The sequence below is a fragment of the Vigna radiata genome, chromosome 5 (genome assembly GCF_000741045.1).
Source record: "Vigna radiata var. radiata cultivar VC1973A chromosome 5, Vradiata_ver6, whole genome shotgun sequence".
Lineage (NCBI taxonomy): Eukaryota > Viridiplantae > Streptophyta > Magnoliopsida > Fabales > Fabaceae > Vigna > Vigna radiata.
The window spans coordinates 21409742-21430383 of NC_028355.1; the positions used below are offsets into that span (position 1 = coordinate 21409742).

General features: G+C 30.7%; 3 protein-coding genes across 3 annotated transcripts; all 3 read left to right on the plus strand.

The window, feature by feature from the left end:
* The first annotated feature begins 4059 nt into the window (after nt 1-4059).
* Nucleotides 4060-5019, plus strand: LOC106761087 (F-box protein GID2-like). The gene has a single exon (XM_014644589.2). The coding sequence runs from the start codon at nt 4252-4254 to the stop codon at nt 4789-4791; it is 540 nt and encodes a 179-aa protein (XP_014500075.1). The 5' UTR covers nt 4060-4251; the 3' UTR covers nt 4792-5019.
* A 4495-nt stretch (nt 5020-9514) lies between these two features.
* On the plus strand, nt 9515-14510 carry LOC106759745 (protein MRG2). Its single transcript, XM_014643073.2, has 10 exons — nt 9515-9844; nt 9943-9999; nt 10101-10114; nt 10202-10347; nt 12480-12520; nt 12769-12873; nt 13048-13127; nt 13545-13714; nt 13989-14073; nt 14179-14510. The coding sequence occupies exons 1-10, from the start codon at nt 9677-9679 to the stop codon at nt 14267-14269; spliced, it is 957 nt and encodes a 318-aa protein (XP_014498559.1). The 5' UTR covers nt 9515-9676; the 3' UTR covers nt 14270-14510.
* A 2300-nt stretch (nt 14511-16810) lies between these two features.
* LOC106760458 (putative receptor protein kinase ZmPK1) lies at nt 16811-19162 on the plus strand. Its single transcript, XM_014643888.2, has one exon. It carries the CDS (start codon nt 16811-16813, stop codon nt 19160-19162), a length of 2352 nt encoding a protein of 783 aa, XP_014499374.2.
* Nucleotides 19163-20642: the final 1480 nt, after the last annotated feature.

A 20642-nucleotide genomic window follows, 5' to 3' on the forward strand; every position in this document is an offset into this window, starting at 1 on the left:
AATAAATAAGTATAATAATAAAATTATATAATACATTATAAATTCATAAATAAAATGTCAAAAAAATTAAACTAATATAAAATGAAATGAGGTACAAAGGTGTAGGAGGTGTAGGGTTTTTTTTATAAAGATGAAATGAGGTGCAGGGGTACAAGGGTATAGGAGTGGAAGGATGAAGGGATGTGATGTGCAGCAGGAACACATGTTAGGTGATGGGAGGAAAATGGAGGTGGAGTCAATGTTGTGCACAGAATTCCTCAATAATAAAAAATTAAACTTTTAAATCATTTACTAATTAGGGATATTTTAGGAAATTGGAGGTGCAGGATGAAATTCTTGGAGGCGTAGGATGAAGCACTCTATATATATATATTGTTATACCGATAAAAAAAATCATGTTATTTTAGTTTGGATCCCACAACCCAAGTTTTTGAATCTTGGACGGCCCAGGCCCTAACAATTCATTGCATAACATTGTAACTGTTCAAACTTTTTACTTGAATACCGAGTGTGGCCGTGTGGAGGATATTTCAGAAATATTTTTCAGAAAATATTTACAAATATATATATATATATATATATATATATATATATATATATAAAGTCAAATAATTAATAATTACAGCAATAATCATTAAAAAAATAATGAATTTAAAAACTGTTATTTATTATAATATTCAATTAGTATGAAACAAATACATATATCTTATATAATTATCAATGTCCAAAAGCGTGTCTTGCTTTCTGACTCACGTTGTTACTCTATTTCCTGAATTTATTATAACAAAAAAAATATTAAATAATTAAATGTAGAAAATAATAGAAAAAGTAAACTGATGAATGACATGGGTATCTTAACTATATAAAGATTTAAACCGAAAGAGCGAACCGGATGAAGATGAAATTGAAATGAACGCGTTTGAGAAAATGCCAAAGAAGTCATTTTCAAAAGCGATTATGTAAATATTGGCTGGCCATTGTTAAACATTTGCATGAGGCTAAGCACGTTCCTACCAACGTGGAGTTGGTCCTAACCACATACTTTGCATTTGCTGCCCAAAATAAGCTGAAAGTGAAAGAAGTGAAAGGGTGTCAAATTTTCCCTATTCGACCAATAAGATAAAAAGGGTTAGACCAAAAACTTTTTCAACAAAAGAAGGCCTCTTTCGATTCATTAAATTTAGTATACACAATTAATTAAACAAATCAAGTCTCCTGTTTTTAAGCTCATATAATGCATTGATTTAATTTTATATTGATTTTTTAACTTTAATGTTGTCTGTGTAAAGTAATTAAGAGGTTCTTAGTGCCAATTATCGATGACATGTTATGCTACATACTCTTTTTTTTTTTTTTTAAAGTCGAGTGATATATCTAAATAAATGTTATGTACTGTCAGCTATTCATGAGTAACATTTTATTTTAATTTTATGTTCAATATTTTGTAACATTATGTGAGTTGGTTGTAAGTAATGAAGACCGAGTTAAGTGCTTTTTAATTTTGAATGAACCACGTAAGTTGGTGAATGACCATGCAAGGCATTATGAATTGTTAATTTTGACTTAATTTGTACTTTAATTATTTCCTTATTATTCACATAATTAATTTCTGAAAGAGAAACATCCTTATTCTCTCCATTGTATTTTTTCATTAACAATGTTTGCAAAAAATGAAAGTTTTCTACACATATTTGACAAGAGAGAACGATTAAATTAGTGAAAAGATATTAAATCTGTGTAAAATAGTGTCGTTCTTGACAAATGTCGTTGGTAAAAAATCAAATTAGACGTTTTAAAAAAAATAAAAAGACTAAATTTAGATAATCAAGAACTAATTAAGGTCTTTTTGATAATTCAAATAAAACTAAAGGATAAACAAATTAAGCCTATTACTAAATTATTAATTGTATTTTCTTAGCTCTGTTATACAATTACTCACCATAATAGGATTCTACATCGTATTTTAAACATTTTTTACGGTATTAAGTATATATTTATCTTAAGAGATGGAAATTTTTGTTTTTAGAATAAATAACTTATAATAAAAAAAATAGTTGAGTATCTTTCATTTCAAATTGGATTCTCGGTTTCTTTTAGTAATCATATAATTTACATAGAATAAAAATACAATGGTTTTATTAATGGTAAGTCTCTTTCCATTATTTATAAGTTTTGTTATATTTTTTTTTTTATATTTCATTATATATTATGTTGATACGTGTTCTGGTTTAAAGTGGTTAAATTAGAGGATAAGGGTTAATGTTTGGATTTCAAGTCATGGAAATGAAGTGTTTAAATTCATCCTTCTTTCTATCTTCAATTCAAATTATAATTTTATAGATGTTTTTCTTAATATAATGATCATATCAAACCTGTCTCAGATACAACTACTTATATATGTTGTGTTATCTCGTGTAGATTTTGAGAAATGGATTTGCGATTCTTCTTCGTATTCAAGGGAAGATTTTACAATATATTCTTGAAACGTGCAAAGAAGGAATCGGTTCTCCTATGTATGGATCAATTTTGTGAAAGTATGAAATAGAAGGAATCGATTATGTTAATTATGAACCGATTCCTAGATATTCAATATGTTTTACCATTGGTTAGGTTATGCCTTCACTGTGTGTATAACTGACATACAAACCTCACGTTAACTCTTCATTCATATTGAATTAAAACATACAATTGAATGATTAACGTGAATATTGGAAGTAGAAAGATGAATTTTGAATACAACCTTAAATTCTAAGTATGCATTATTTTTTCAGTTTTAACTATTTTTTATAACTGAGTTCCAATATATTAAATTATTTTTTACAATAACATTTAATTTTAATTAATCTTAATAAGATCATCTTAAACACAATTTTACCACGTCCATCATTCAAAGACATGTTTATACTTTGAATAGATATTAAGTCAATTTAAGCAAAAAATACTTTAGGATAAGCTCCATCGAGACAAAAAGGCTATATGACAGCACAACACCTTTTAATGCAAATTTTGCATACAGCTTCTATACACCAAATAAAAGAATTATATATGCACAGGTGTTTTTGTGAAATTAAATATTTTACGATTTTACGGGAGAGAAAAATATTTACAATATAGCTATGTTAATTTTATTGACAAGATTTTTTATGTATTTGGCTCACATTTACAACATTTCTAAAAAAATAATTAATGACTACTTAAACTAACCACCCCTTAATTAAAATATACATTCCATATATTTTTTTTTCAAATCATAAACTCAATTCCTTTAAATACGTGAAACGGTACTGATTTATATTTTTTATTTCGAGACTCTAAACGTAAAAAAAAAATAAAAAAAAGAGCAAATCTTTATAATTAATTACTTGAAAAGTGAGAAATAAGTAAGAAGGAAAGAAAATATTATATTAAATATATTTTTAGTTTGAGTTTCTTTCATTTAAAATTTTAATATATTTTAGATTTTAAATTTTAAAAATAAATAAATATTTAATCCAATTTTAATTATGTTAAATTCTTTTTACATAAAAAATGAAATACTTTTTTAACTGATATTAAATTACATACGTTAAAAAGAGTTTAACATAATTAAATTAAAATTACAATATTTATTAATTTGAAAAATTTAAATACTACCTTGCATATTATTTTTTATAATAATTTAAAATTGTATTTACAGAAATTAAAAAGATATTTATTTCCAGAAATTAAAAATAATATAAAACAATGGGTGAAAAATAAAATTTTGATTTTAGGAGAAGGTGAAAGAGAAAAACATAATTGAAATTGAGAAAATGAAAGTGAAAGTAAAAGAAGAGGCATAGGGTGGTTGGGTAGGAACAGTAAATGGAGAGGGCAGAGAGAAGAAGATGATGGTTCTTTCACTTTCACATTCACATTAAGATTCAGAGTTTATACCTACCCACTATCTTTTCTTTACTTTTCTTTCTTGAAGGCGAATGGGAACATAAAGACAAGGCCAGAAGAATGAGGACAAAATTGTCCATCACATAAAAGAATCCAAACGCATTCATTTCTTTCTTTGTCGTCTTCGAAAACCATCAAAAGCAGGTGCACCCCCCTAACCTTAACCTTTACTTCACCTGTCCCATTACCACCAAAACCCAACTCTCTCAATTCCGTTACCCTCATCTTCTCACCTCCATTTATTTATCCTTTCCTCTTCCTCCATCAACTACTTCACTTTCTGTCACTCCCACACAAACAAACCACTCAACCATCTTTCTTTCTCCGATGAAGCGTCCACATCCGTCAACCTCCGTCCACCGTGACGACACCAGGATGAAGAAGGCCAAGGCGGTGGTGATAGAGAATGGGGAAGAGGAGGAGGTGGAGCCCGTAGAGGGATTAGGACGTTTCGACGATAACCTGCTGTTTGAGGTTTTGAAGCATGTGAACGCGCGTACTCTAGCTATGGCAGGGTGTGTGAACAAGCAGTGGCACGAGACGGCCCAGGACGAGAGGCTGTGGGAACTGATCTGTACGAAGCAGTGGGCGAACACTGGCTGCGGAGAGCAACAGCTAAGATCGGTGGTTCTCGCCCTCGGTGGCTTCCGTCGCCTCCACGCTCTTTATCTCTTTCCCCTTTCCAAGCCTCAGACATCTCTCTCATCTTCATCTTCATCAACCTCCTCCTCTCCTTGGGGTCCCACCATTCCTCAGGTCATTCGATCGAAGCCCCTACGTTTGGGGAAGGACGAGGTTCACCTCTCTCTTTCGCTTCTCTCCATTCGTTACTATGAGAAGATGAATTTCAATAACCGAACTAGATGATTCCTTATTATTCTACTATCCATTATCCATAATCTGTAATCCATTAGATGTGTTACCTTTTCTAAACCTAATTTCGGCTTTCGACCCTTCTTTTTTATTTGGTGCGATTTTTAGATTTCGGCTTTTAATTCAGGCAATTAGTCTAAGCTGGATGTGTTTTGTAACCTGTACCTATGTACTTTGATTTGATTAATAATATAATATAATTAATATTGGAATGTCTCTGTATCTCCATGATTTATGACTACGATGATGTTTTAAATATCTTGTTTTGGATGTTGGAAGAATAGATTAGGGTATGGATCTGAGGGAGGAAAATGGAGGATTTGGGAGTGTACGGAACAAGAATTTGGGTGTGGTGGGGGAATTGCCGAAAGGAGTGGAAGGATGAGTGATTGGCGGTCCTGATGGTGTTTCTTCCGAATAGGCACAAGGAGACAGAGGCTGAGGTCTTCTTGTTCTGTAATAAATGTCTGCTACTGCATATGTTTTCTGGCTCTTACTTCGGCCCAATGGGTAAAGGACACACGAATGAGTTTGCATTTCTATTGCCTCTGCAAAAGCCAATTTTTTTTTTGAGGGATGATATTTGTCGCTACGGGGATCCTATATTGTGTTTTCCTCTGCTGTATACCTATTGCTTTTTTCATTCTTTCAAGGGTGTTGTATTGTAATATTTAAGTATGAGCTATGAATATCAATAATGTTTATATTAAAATAAAAATCATGATAAATCTTTTTATTTAATAACTATTTATTATAGAACGTTTAATATTTTTATCTTATTTTGTTTTATAACTTGTTCTCTTCACATGTTGAGAAATGTGGGACTTTTATAAAATAATTTTGAAATTAATCTAAAATGATAAATCTTTTTATTTAATTAGTATTTATTATAAAATGTTTAATATTTTTATCTTGTTTTATTTTATAACTTGTTTTATTCACTTCTTTAGAAATGTGGGACTTGATGGTTGTTATAATATAATTTTGAAATTAATATAAAATGTAAATGATTTGTATTGCTTTAATTAAAATTATATGGGATACCAAAAGGTTGTCCATGTCCTTTATATTAATGGTGATGACTATGATAATTTTTTTTAAAGTAAATCCTTATAACGATCATTATATAAATTCAAATATATAATCATATGATAAAAATTATAATATACTAAATAATCAACTTAAAACAAAACAAAACTACTAGTTACACGCTTAATCTCAATACGATCCATATCAAAATAGTAATACACAATTAATTTTACTAAATAATAAAATTATATTTCATCAAAATACATTAACATTTATAAAACAAAACATATAAATATAAACAACAAACAATAATTTAAAATATATTTATTCAAATTTTAAATTACTTTATTCGTTATTAAAAACATTTATTGTTTCACTCTTTTACTTCTAATTCATAGGTTAAATATCTTTTAATCTAATATATACTTAAACAGACTGGTATTAAAACTAGTGGTACAATAAAACCATCACATAATTAAGAATGATAATACACAGTAACTACTCTATACCCGTCTTTTCATATTATGCAATTCATTTGATAGTACCTGTCCCTTGTGACTTTTTAGACAGGTACATGTTTATAAAAATGTTAACATATACTAAACAATTACATATATTAATATATACATGTTAAAAACTAATTTAATCAATTTTTACACATTCTCTGTTTCATAATATAAGAGTTTAATACTTGTTAAATTTAAAAAAAAAAAAATTAATTATCAGAAGTTACACTTTCTGAATTATCTGTTTCAATAAAACTATACTCCAAAATGTAAATTCTACTGTAACCTAATTAACAAAAATCTATGTATGTGACTGTGAACTGTTTTGTTTTAACTTAAGATTTGATTGTAATGTATTTATACTTTATTTATTTTCATTAAATCATTATAGTAAAATTGTAAATTCATTTAATATCATTATAGTAAAATCATTTATTTTCATTTAAAATCATTATAGTAAAATAATTTATTTTCATTTAATATTTAAGAACAAATTATTTTATTTATTAATAAAATTAAAATTATCAAATAGAGGTAATATAATTTTAGTTCTTCAATTTTGAAATAAAATTCGAATTCTTTCATGTCCGAAACATTGATACATTTTCATATTTGAATTTTAATAAATGAATAAAAATAGTATTTTTAACTCAATTAAATTAAATATTTTGACATGTTAAACAAGTTTCGTATTAACTTTTATGATATTTATATTCTTTTGACAAAAAATATGTGTTTGACATGTTAACAAACAAAATGTATTGAATTAAAACGATTATGTTCATTCATTTTAAAATTTGATGATCAAAATATATCATTTTATATTAAAATTCATGAATTAAAAACATATTTAATTCTTACTAATAATATTTATATAAAATAAAGTAAAATTTATTGATAAATATTTTCATTTAATATTTTTTTATTATAAAATATTTAATAATTTATAGTAATTACTCAAAAGATATATTCATATTGCATATGCGATCCAATCATTAATAAAATATTATTTTGATTTAAAATTTATCAAATTAAAATTAAACCACATAATTATGTTTTTTTAGGATTAATAGTATTTTTATATTAAGGTTATTTATAGGATAAACTGATATATATATATATATATATATATATATATATATATATATATATTAATATAGTTATTCATTTTGTGTTTATTGTCCAATTCCGAATGAGAAAAATGTGTTAATTTTGACCTAAAAGGAGGATAATATCGATTTTTTTTTCTAAAAAATATAAAAAGCGCATTCTGTTAAAATATAAAATAAAAAATACTGAATATTCTGAGGAATTCAAGGAAAAAAATGTTATCAATTTTTTCTTTAATATTTTCTAATAAAAGTTTGAATTATATCACATGTGCAAGTATCCTTATTTATATGATTTTTTTAATGTTGTTTTAACTTAATAGTAATTTACTTTTTAGGGCCATGATTTACTTTGATTTCTAATTTTTTAAATAAAATTATTTTGATTTTTGTATTAAATTAACATACATGAAGGTATCATGTTTTACAGTTTAAAAGATGTCAAAGTGTCAAATTTTTTAAAAGTTGAAACATGGGAAATTTTATAAAGGTGAGTTTCAAACGAAGTTTTAAATTTGTAGTAAATTAGTGTTTAATTTTTAAGGGTAAAATTTTAAAAAATAATTATTAAACACTTGAGTTTATAAAATATCATTTAATGGAAAACCTTCAAAAAGACAAAAATAATAAAACACAATTGCTTTTACAGTGATTCATTTCAAAGCAAGTTACGTTCGATTGTTTATATATATATATATATATTTTTTTTTTTTTAAAAGATTTCATTAACCACGAATGATTAATTGGACTTTACTTCATTTCATAATACAGGCATAAAGTATTTTAACATATTATAAGAATAAAATGTTTAATTCTTTTTTAGAAGATATAAAATTAATATAATGATGATATTATAAAAATTTGTAAATTAATTTTTCTTTTCAGAAAACACAAAACTTAAATAGAACATTATATAAACATGTTGCAATAAAATAATTCTTATTTTCTTTTCTCTGATTCTTCTTATATTTTTAAAAAGATCCTTTGTTATAAATAAAAAATATAGTTTATTGATAGAAAATAAAAATCATCAAAATATCATTAGTTATAAAAATAATACAAAATGATAATGGTTAATAATATACGTCATGTAAAAATTATTACAAGTAGAAAAAAATATTTTTTAAAACAAACAAAATTTGTATTTAAGTAAACACCAAAACAAAACTACACTTGCCATTGGAATCGAACTAGGAAGTTTGGAATCGGTTACTCTTGGGTTGAAATCAAATATACTATGCTAGTAACCCAATACAACTTCTTCAAGGTTTTCTACATAAGGTGGAATCAATTCCACATTCCATAAAATCAAAACCAGATTGGGTCTTGGTCTTCAACCTCCAGTTCCGGTTCAAAGTTCAGAGTCTTCAACCTCCATGCTTCAATCCTTGTTCACGGCTACACCATGTGCCCTCACACACCAACCAACCTTGTTTTCAATGATAACTGATGGATAATATTGGTTTTTCACAAAAATTTAATGCAAATCTTTTCTCTTTAGTGAAGATTAAACAATCCTTATTATATCTAATAAATCTTTTCCCTTTCCTCTTCACAAATTTGTTTAAACAAACAATAATATCCACTCCAATCCGTCTTTATAGATTCTCTTTAACAATGTCATTCTTTGAAACTAATAGATTAGAATGAACCATTTAGATTTCATGAGGCCATATGCAATACATTTTATTGATATATAAATTATTAAAGTGAAATTTTAGATTCTGATGGAATAATAGCACCAACCTTATATATATATATATATATATATATACAGGCTTTTGTCGTATCCTTTCAAATTGGAATGAAAAAAAGAAGAAGCTTAAATTGAAGGTTATAAAACATATTTGAACATATAGGTTTTATTGGATGAGTTAATGTTTGTGGAAGTTGTTAACAAGGGAAGGTAAAATGTTTTTGTGAAAAATTTACTAATGAGAAAATATGAATAGATGGCAACTAAACATAAAATATGTGTGGCTTAAATAAATGGGAGAATGAATTCATTTAAAGTAAATTGTGATTAGTTTTAGGTTAACATTGAATTTATTTCCACTAAGATAAAGTGTGGCGTAGTTGACTGAATAGAAAGAAAAGACGTCTGGGTTGGTTTTGGGGTTTGGGTTTAAGGAGGGGAAGGAAAAAAAGAGTAAGAAATTGATTACTTTTTTGTTTGGGAAGGGAAGAAGAAAGACAGAAAAGCATTGAATCTGATCGAAAGAGGAAGTATTGAAAATGGGGATTTCCAAGACAAGCACTGAGGTTACCGACAATTCCAATTCCAATAGCAATAGCAATAGCAGCACTCAGACTGAAACTGACAACCACATCTCCATTCCTGCTCCCTACGCCGAAGGAGAGAAGCTATTGGTCAACCACTCTAATCATCTTTACATAGCCAAGGTTCCCTTCTTCTTCTTCTTCTTCTTCTTCTTCTTCTCTTTTACCCCAAATTTCAAAAGTATCATTCTTGAAACCCAAGTATTTGCCTTGTTTAAAAGGTTAGGAAAGTTGAGTACAACAACGCTGAAGGCTGGCAATTTCTCGTTCATTATGATGTAACCTTCTCAACGTTTATCTCATTTTACTCTTCCTGTAACATTTTCTCAATCTTATTTCTTCTCTTAAATGGTATTTTTGTTTTGTTTTTCTATTCCAGGGTTGGAAGAAAAGGTGAGCCTGTATGTTATATGTTGTTTTGTTCAACGTTCTATTGAGAGGTTCTGGCTTGGTTCTCAAGTGTTCAATTTTTTGCTGCAGTTGGGATGAATGGGTTGGAATGGATCGTTTGATGAAACCCACTGAGGAAAATATGCGCAAAAAACGTGCCCTTGATGAAAAGCACGGCATTGGCAAGAATCCGAAAGTCCCACGTGGTCCTCTGGCTAAATCCAAGAGTACTAACGGTCAGACAGTTCTCTTCTGCACTTTTATTGATTCAATCCCATTGACTTCCTGTGTTTCTTGTCTATAGTGGAGCTTGCGACTGTGTGAAAGCCAAATTAATTTGAGGCATAACACTAGAATTAGATTTTGCATGTGCTGTCTCGGCTGGAAAGTGCAGAGGTTGATTTTGTCTGAGTTGTCATTTAGGAACTCTGCCAAAAGGTTCATCATAGTTTTCTTGATGCAGTGTTAAGTTGCTGATGACTCAATGTCTTTTGTGCATGCCGAGGGAGAAATTATCGTGGTTTAGGACACCACTTGTTCATGGTCCCAACTAATGTCTGTATACGTATTCAATTTTTATAATTTATGAGAAAGAATTAATAACATTTGATTGTATGTTATTTAAAGATTAACGACAACTTTAGCAGTCTATAACCACCAACTAATTTTTTTAACTGGGATGAGGCTGACGATGAGGATTTTTATTTTCAGTTTAATGCATTTTTTTATAGCAGCGAAGTAGTTCTTGAATGATGCTCTCTAGTTCGTTTCTGCAGAGCCATTTTATTCGCAATAATCAATATGCATGGTAAGAAACAGTTTTGTTGAGGACCTTCACCATGTTCCCTCTCATATTTGGCCCTATGGGGAATTGGGGATTACTTGAAGGTTACATGAGCAGTTGGGGGCTGTCATAAGACTGGTTGTTTCTTTTTGCAATCTATATACCTAATTACACACACACACACACACGTATATATTATATTACGTGCTCTATCTCTAACTTAACTTTTTATAGTATCCTAGTTCAGTGGTTTTTCCAAAAAGATTTCGGCAATGAGGAAAATATGATTTCCCTTTGAGTTATTTTTTTCTGTCAATATATGTTGAAAACAGATTGTTTTTGCCTTAATTGGAATAAGAGACTAGAGGAATATGATTTGGAAGTAAAATTGGAAGATATCACAACTCAAGTTTCCTAGTTAAATTTGTGGTCAGTTCTACAAAAGGATGGAGAAATCGATAAAGATGTAACATAAGATACAAGTGGGATGATTAAAATGTAGAAAGACGTTGTGGCTTATTTGTGATTGCAATGTACCTACCAAATTCTGAAGAATCTTTATCATATTGCTATGAATTGACTAAACTCTACGGTAGTGAATGTTGGGCTTTAAAAGGACAAGAGAAACATGTCGGAGTGAAAGAAATAACAATATTAAAATGGACTTATAGTCACAAAAGACACAACAGGATGTAAAATGATTGCATACAAGGAGAGATTAGTGTAATTAATTGAGGAAAAGATGAGAGAAAATTTGTTAAGGTAGTTTGGACACACAAAGAAGACCATGAGAGATACTGGTGAGAAAAGCTGATTTGATTATTTGTAGTCCTGTTAAGAGGAAAGAGGTACCAAGGACGTGGAAAGTGGAATCTCATGATAAATATTATATCCAGTGACATCGTATGATTCATTTAGTCAATCTCATGTTAGAGAGTAAGGCTTTGTGTTTTGAATTAGTCACTGTACCCAATAACGGTGAGTTAATAAAGGGCACAAAAGAGCAAGGAGCTTATGTCTTATGGATTATACCATACTGAAAATAATCATGCGAGAACCACACCACAAAAGCTAACTGTTGTGGTTGGAGATCTCAAGGCCTTGCAAACCCCACTTTAACATCTCATACTTTGAATAGAGTCTCAAGAATTTTCGTTAATAGTTACCACTGCCCCTTTATTTAGTGGGATGAGTTCCAAAATAATATATAACTTGCCTAATTAACTAAAGTATAATGACTTATCCTTAACAATATTGCATTCCACGAGTGATTTCTAAGCAAATATTGGGGCCAATGACGACAAATCACTGTGCTTGGTTGGAGCATCACTCATTCAACTCAACATAGATCCGGTCGTGTGCAATGCTCCGTGTCTGTGCTAAGTTATTCTCTTTACTTAAAAGTCGGTTGTCATTTGATCTAATACTCAATGCATTGCTTGTTTTAATATAGTTATTATTGTAGTTTGTGCTGTAAATTAAAAGGACTTTCTGGTTTGTGACCTGATGCAAATATGTAAAAGTCAACTTTTACTTAGTTTGTGTTCCTAATATTTCTGAGATGTTTGGAAATATGAAATGCAGTTTCAAGAGGCAGGAAGCGACGGAATGAACCTGTCATCAAGGTAGTCTCCCGTTGTAAATTTCAATTTGTATATGGCACTTGTGATATAGCCACTCAACTCAAAGTTCACGTAATTCTTCAACATCAATACAAATTCTTAGTCAAATTAGTTGGACAATTCTTGTGTAAATAATTGCAAACCTTTTTCGATGATGTTTTGTTCCGTGAGTAGGTAAGGCGGTGGTTCTTCATAATTCCTTTTTTCCAAAAGAATCAGTATAGTTGATTTTATTGCTTGATTATTTGTAGCCCAAAATTGCTCTTGATCCTGACAAGCTTGTCACCATTCAAATTCCTCCAACGCTGAAGAAACAATTACTTGATGATTGTGAGTTTATTAACCATCTCGGCAAGGTAGTGATATCGTATTGAAAATGTTAATATAATTTATGATGATTACTCAGTGCTTCATTTCTTTAGGAGCAAGTGGATATGCATATATAGTTTGTGAATAAATAGTTAATGAACACAGTTTTACTTTCGCGAAGTCATTTTCAAATTGTTGAATATATGTTTTTTCCTATGCAGCTCGTTAAACTTCCTCGTTCTCCTAATGTGAAAGACATATTGAAAAATTATTTTGATTACAGATTGAAGAAATGTGGCTCGTAAGTTTATGCTGACACACCCCTCCATTTTTTAAGCTTGATGTACAAATGTTTTTTTCTATATTGGGAAGTGAAGTGTGTAAAATTATTTCAGACAACGAAAACCTGGAGCCAGCAATTATTTTAACTGAAGTTACTATTATTTAGAGTAACCCCCTGCCTAATAACCTATTCACTAATCTTTTACGCTTCTTTTTAAGTATTGTTTTGGAATATAATTTTTATTTTTTTGGGTCGGTCAAGGCATATTCAAGTGGAAAGTTTCAGTTTGATTAGTATGATGACAATTTGTTTCTTAAGTTCTGTATTTGTTTAGCTTCTTGAATTATTTCATTACTACTCTGGCTCTCTGTTTTTGGTGCAACCACAGTATTTATAGTATTTACGCATGGTTCTTATCTCTACTATTTGAAATAGGATGGCTGATTCAGTTGAAGAAATTATGAAAGGATTGTGTCGTTACTTTGATAAAGCACTTCCAGTGATGCTCTTGTACAAGACCGAGCGCCAACAGTACCAAGAAGCTTGTCCAGCCAACGTGTTTCCTTCTGCTATATATGGTGCTGAACATTTGTTACGCCTCTTTGGTATGCTCGATTGTCTGCCACCAGACAAACTTACTATATGACGGGTTTCAAATTTAGCTTATTGTTGCATCAAGTTGTAATGGAAACAATACAGACGGTTGTGTGGTTATTCTGACCTGAGTGGAAAGCAAAGTGCTTATGCTTCTGTCAAATCTGCATCTTGTACATCTTTATTATGTTTATCATTATTATTGTTGTGGTTATTATCATTATTATTATGCTTAAAGATTCTAATTGTTGGTGCCTCTTTTTTTTCGGAATTTGAATTTTGAAGTTAAGTTGCCCGAGCTATTGTTCCATGCTAGCATTGAAGAGGAGACGTTGACAGAGCTTCGGGCACAATTACTTGACTTTCTCAGGTTCCTATGTTCTTTCGTGATGGATTAAAACGAGAAAATAACTCTGTTGACAGTTGACATTTTACTAACAATTTTTAATGCATAACTATCCACTTTATGTTGCAGGTTCTTGCAAAAAAACCACAGCACGTTTTTCCTTTCTACTTATCATGTTGCTGAAGATATTGAAATCAGCTCCGACAAAATAGGTGACTAGGCTTGTCGGCGACAATTGATTTTGCTTTGTACATAGTTTCACAGAGCTGCTGCTTGGTATAGAATGTTTACACAGTTGCACTTTACCTTGGTTTTTATGAATATGATGTGAAATTAGATTTGCTAAGTGTAAGCCTAGTTTTGGGAAATGACGTTTTCAGAGGGTACGGAGAGTGTACCAATTATGGAAGGAAATTAGTACCTAATTGATCCTTATGTTTAAATACCAGTTGATTTTCTGAGTTTTGTTTCAGATTTTAACGTTTTCCAAACAATGCATGCTCTTAAAAAATATATGTATGAAAAGTAAAAAATTATAGCATGAAATAAATATAAAAATATTATATGTATCAAAATATTATTTCTCTAAAAATATATATGTTTCAAACTCTTTAATTTATACTTTCAACATTCTCGGTATGATGACACACCAAGCGCCTTGTTGAGCAATTGTATGAGGAGAATTTGTCATCTTCCTCAAACTATTGTCCTTTTTTTTTTCCTTTGTCTTTCTCACGAGGTGAAATACTCTAATTTCTTGGTATCGAAAGCTTTGTCAATTAAAAATTGTGGTTGGTATAATTTTTAAAATAATTATTATTATCAAAATCAATAAATTTGTTAGTTTATCATTGGAAAAAGAGTGCAAAAATTCTTAACTATCACTATATACAGACTATTTATTCTAATAATTATATATTCCCTTGCAATTAATTTATGATTGTATTTATCATACTATTCCAAAATACTGAATTCCTTGATGGTTGACTTGAAAAGAAGACAGTGACATGTACGAGAAAAATACTAAAACGTTAAAGTGATGATTTTGTTTGTTTTTTTTTTTTTTTTTTTTTGTGTGATGGGATTCAGTTTGAAATAAAATTGTTCGCATGATTCATCTTGATACAAATAACCTTTTTATATTTATTTAATATTACTTTTTTCATTTTTGTAATATATGTTAAAAATTGTGGTTGGTATAATCTTTAAAACAATTATTATTATCAAAATCAATAAATTTGTTAATTTAACATTTTTTTAAGAGTGTAAAAATTCTTACACTATCATTATACAGACCATTTATTCTAAAGATTACATTCCCTTGTAATTAATTTATGATTGTATTTATCATAGGAAAAACTTCTTTTAACAACACTTTTTTAACAACTTTTTAACAATGCATAGTGGCAGTCTGTGATTGGTCCGTTTTAAATATTTTTTAAACATAAATTCAAATAAACCAATAAAATGATGACACGTATCCTGTTGTCAAAAAAGTTGTCAAAAAGTGTTGTCAAAATATCATTATCCTTTATCATATTACTCCAAAATACTGAATTCCTTTACAATTGACTTGAAAAGAAGACAATGACATGTAGGAGAAAAATAATAAAACGTTAAAACGATGATATTTTTTTTTATGTGTGATGGGAATCAGTTTGGTATAAAATTGTTCGAACGATTCTTTTGACACAAATAAATTTGTTATATTTATTTAAAATTACAAAAAATTACCTTTTAAATTATTTTATTTTTATAATATATATTAAATGAATGTTATTCTACCATTACTTATTGCTGGTTATACAAATTGAATAATGATAATAAATTGACATTAAGTTAACATATATTATTAGAAAAAATAGTTATAAAATGATAATTTTTTGTATTTATAAAAGGAAAGAAAGAGAAAAGAATAATAAACAATAATGTTGCAAAAAAATTACCTGTGAGAAAGTATTATTATTGATACAAAGTAGAATATCATGAGCCTTGGATTAAACTTTTGGAAAAGGAAAATGATATTTTAACACCATTTTTTTTATACTATTTTGACACTGTACATATGTCAAAATGTGATTGGACGATTTCAAATTAAAAAAGTTGAGGCAGGGATATATTTGGAAGAAAAAAACCAAAGTTTTTTTTTTAATTTGAAATCGTCCAATCACATTTTGACACATGTGCAGTGTCAAAATGGTGTCAAAAAATGGTGTTAAAATATCATTTTCCTTTGGAAAAATATTCTTTGCTGATTAAGATTAGATTTTTAAAATGGAAAATGTTATTTTAACACTAATTTTTGACACCACTGCACACATGTCAAAATGTAGTTGGACGATTTCAAATTAAAGAAAAAGATTTGGTTTTTTTCTTCCAAATATGCTCTTATAGTTTTTTTAGTTTGAAATCACTCAACCACATTTTGACACGTGTATATTGTTAAAATGGTGTAAAAAAATTGGTGTTATTTTGATGACAACATAATCATCACTATCAAAGAGAGTCTGCGCACGGAAACAGAAGGAAGTCGATGCCAAAACCATGAAGCAACTATTTGAATATGAAGCTAAATCAATAGTCAACTGATGAAATGAAGGGACTCGTAACTCTATAAAATGAAAGCTTATACCTTCTTGGACACCATTGCAGGCAGTAGAAATATATATGCATTGAGAATGATGAACGTATAGATTATTGTTAACGGTGGAATACTTTTCACTGAATTGTTACCATGTGCTTCATCCTTCTCTTTCTCGTTATGTCTCTGCAACTTTCATTTTCAGCAGTAGAAATCCTGCATCAAGGTTCATCCCTCTCAGTGGAGGGCCCCAACGATTTCATGCTTTCACCAAATGCCATCTTCTGTGCCGGTTTCTGTGCAGTTGGTCAAAACGCATATTCATTCGCTGTTTGGTACGCCCAAACCAACGGCGAAACCCAGGATGCAACCGTCGTATGGATGGCGAATCGTGACTACCCCGTTAACGGCAAGGGCTCGAAGCTTTCCCTTCTTCCCAACGGCAACCTCGCCTTAAGGGACGCCGACGAATCCCACGTTTGGTCAACAAACACCATTTCACTGTCGTCTGTGCAACTGTTTCTCGACAATACTGGCAACCTCGTTCTGAGTGAAACGAAGGGTGGCGGTGTCGTCTTGTGGCAGAGCTTTGATTTCCCTACGGACACGCTCTTGCCTCAACAAGTGTTCACGAGATACGTGAAGCTGGTCTCTTCCAGAAGCGAGAGTAACAAGTCCTCCGGTTTCTACTCCTTGTTCTTCGACAACGACAACGTTCTTCGTCTTCTTTACGATGGTCCTGAAGTTTCTGGCCTTTACTGGCCAGATCCATGGTTGGCCACTTGGAACGCTGGACGTTCCACTTACAACAACAGTAGAGTTGCGGTGATGGACACACTCGGCAATTTCAGTTCTTCAGACCATTTCTCTTTTTTGACATCCGATTATGGCACTCTGATCCAAAGAAGATTAGTGCTTGATCATGATGGAAACATTCGTGTTCATAGTCGCAGAAATGGTGGAGAGAAATGGTCTATTACGTGGCAAGCGAAAGCTAGACCGTGTAGAATTCATGGTCTTTGTGGCCCTAACAGTTTGTGCTCTTACCACCAAAATTCTAGTGTGAATTGCTCTTGCCTTCCCGGGTATAAGAGGAAGAATGATCACGATTGGTCTTTTGGATGTGAACCGAAATTCTCTACTCTTTGCAATAAAACACAGTCTCGGTTTTTGCATATAAGCCACGTGGAGCTATATGGCTATGACTATGGGATTTTGAAAAATTACACTCTCCATCAGTGTCAGCAGTTATGCCTTCAATTATGCCACTGTAAAGGCATTCAGTATACATATGTCTTTGGCAGTGGCACTTATACTTGTTACCCGAAGTTGCAGCTACGGAATGCGTATAGGACACCGTATTTCAACGCTGATTTGTACCTGAAATTTCCAGCAAATAGTTCATATTCTTTTGAAGGATCCACACACGAGCAGAGTCTTGACTGTTCTTCGAGTTTGAGCACGATGCAGCTTGAGAGAGCGTACATGAGTCATGAGAACGGATATGTCAAGTTCTTGCTTTGGTTTGTAGGAGGATTGGGGGCATTCGAAGTTTTATGCATATTTGTGATTTGTTTTTTAATGGTGAGAGCAAGGGAGAGAAAATATTCTGGTGTGGATAGACGAGTCTATCATTTGGCCATGACTGGTTTCAGAAAGTTCAGTTATTCTGAACTGAAACAAGCGACGAAAGGGTTCCGTGAGGAGATAGGAAGGGGTGCAGGAGGGGTTGTATTCAAAGGTGTGTTGTTGGATCAAAGAGTTGCAGCTGTGAAGAGACTGAAGGATGCGAATGAAGGAGAAGAAGATTTCCTGGCAGAAGTAAGCAGCATTGGAAGGCTTAACCATATGAACTTGATTGAGATGTGGGGGTATTGTGCTGAGGGAAAACATAGACTCTTGGTGTATGAGTACATGGAGCAAGGGTCGCTAGCACAAAATATGGAGTCAGATGAACTAGACTGGACCAAGAGGTTTAACATAGCACTAGGTACAGCAAAAGGGTTGGCTTATGTTCACGAGGAGTGCTTGGAGTGGATTCTACACTGTGATGTAAAGCCCCAAAACATTCTTCTAGATTCTAACTATCATCCAAAGGTAGCGGATTTTGGGCTGTCAAAGCTGCGAAACAGAAATGATACTAGTACATACTCTAGTTTTTCACGGATACGAGGAACAAGAGGTTACATGGCTCCTGAGTGGGTTTTGAACCAACGAATCACGTCCAAAGTTGACGTTTATAGCTATGGAATTGTTGTTTTGGAAATGGTGACCGGAAAGAGTGTTGATGGCACTGATAATGGAGTGGTGGCGTGGCTTAAAGATAAACAGAAAAATGGATGCGGTTGGGTTGGTGAAATATTGAAACCCAATGTAAAAGGAGTTTACGAGGAGGATCAGATTGAAGGTTTGCTGAGAGTGGCTCTGCAATGTGTGGAAGAAGAAAAGGAGAAAAGACCCACAATGAGTCAAGTAGTAGAAATGCTTATCAAATGTAAACGCGAAGATGATAATCTGCATCATCTCTCATAACTTATGGTATCCATGGCCAGTTTACACAGAAAATTATGTTTTAAGAACTATAAATAGGCCAATCTCTTTCCAAAAATAAAAGTAAAATAAAAGAATGTGTTGTATTTGTATAAATTTATTAGATACTTAATATATCATTACAATTGCCCATAACTTGTTTCAATCTTAATCATCATAAAAATAAGGTTTTTACTATTCTTCTATAACTATAATTATATAATAGAAACAATTCTAAATTTCATCAAGTTTGTTAAGTTTATCAAAGATACAAAGAGTAAAATGTGCTTATAGATTTCCTTTCTACAATTATAACCAAATAAATTTTAAAAAAAAAGATTTAGTTTAATATAATAAATATGGATATATTGTAAATATAATAAAAAAATTTCAAAATCCAGTTAAAAAACTTACCGAAAAGAAATTATGAGACTATTTGTGAGATTTTTCTTGTGACGGAAATACGGAAAAATGCGAAATAAACTTAATTTAATTATCTCATAATATAGCAAAGATTTGCAGCGATTTGAATGTAAATGTCGTATTTCTCCTCATTTATTTATAAAAAATTTAAAAAAAAATAATGAAGGATTTTATCTTCCACATGCGTTTTTAAAGTTGTTTTTCACTTTAATTTTTTTTTTTAATCCTATCCACAGTTTAATATTGGCCATTTACTTTTGTTTCAAAATTTGGTACAATTTCTTAAAAGATTTTGTGATCTCCCACGAAGAGACCACAACCAAATTCCACATCACTACTTCCATGTCCCTCAACAACTCCATGCAACTTTCATTCTTACCCCGTATTCTTGGCCTGGGCTAAAAGCTCAGCATTCATGACATTGCAGGAGGCTTTCTTCCCTCACGCCATCGGAAGCTCCGTTCCCACCTCCACCTCACTCGCATACCATTTAGTGTCTTTGGTGCATGAAGAAGCTTGAAGATGGAGATGGAGGTGCTATGTGGCGCACATGGAAGACAATAAGAGGTATCGGAAGATTATAATCTAGGGTTTTTATTATAATTTAAATAGAGGGTAAAATGGAGATATCAAATTTTATGGGGTGCAGGAAGAAAAAAGATAGATGCAGGAAGAAAAGACCCATTATTAAATAAAACGAGAGAAACGAATTACATTTTTTTTTTTTATCGTAGGTATTGTGTACATACCACATGAGTCATACAATTAGAAGATCATGTTTTATATCTCATCCAACTAAACTAGTGTATTTTCTTTACATATTCTTTGTCACTCTTAAAAATGTTTAAATAGATAGTAATTAAGTGGAGAAGAAATTTTGTATGCCATTAGTATAATTAATCAGATAAATTGTGTGTACTCTTTAAACAGAGAAAAACTGAATATATAAGATGTTTTATACATTTTATCATTTTATCAAATTTATCTAGATTTTATAAAATGATTAATTTTATTCTCTCTCTTTTTAAAGTTTATTTTCATTTTTTAAAAACAATTTTAA

Coding starts and splice junctions, on each gene's coding strand:
- LOC106761087 (XM_014644589.2), top strand. CDS start 4,252: ATGAAGCGTCCACATCCGTCAACCTCCGTCCACCGTGACGACACCAGG.
- LOC106759745 (XM_014643073.2), top strand. CDS start 9,677: ATGGGGATTTCCAAGACAAGCACTGAGGTTACCGACAATTCCAATTCC. Junction 10,348..12,479: donor TAAATCCAAGAGTACTAACG/GTCAGACAGTTC, acceptor TATGAAATGCAG/TTTCAAGAGGCAGGAAGCGA. Junction 13,715..13,988: donor ACATTTGTTACGCCTCTTTG/GTATGCTCGATT, acceptor TGAATTTTGAAG/TTAAGTTGCCCGAGCTATTG.
- LOC106760458 (XM_014643888.2), top strand. CDS start 16,811: ATGTCTCTGCAACTTTCATTTTCAGCAGTAGAAATCCTGCATCAAGGT.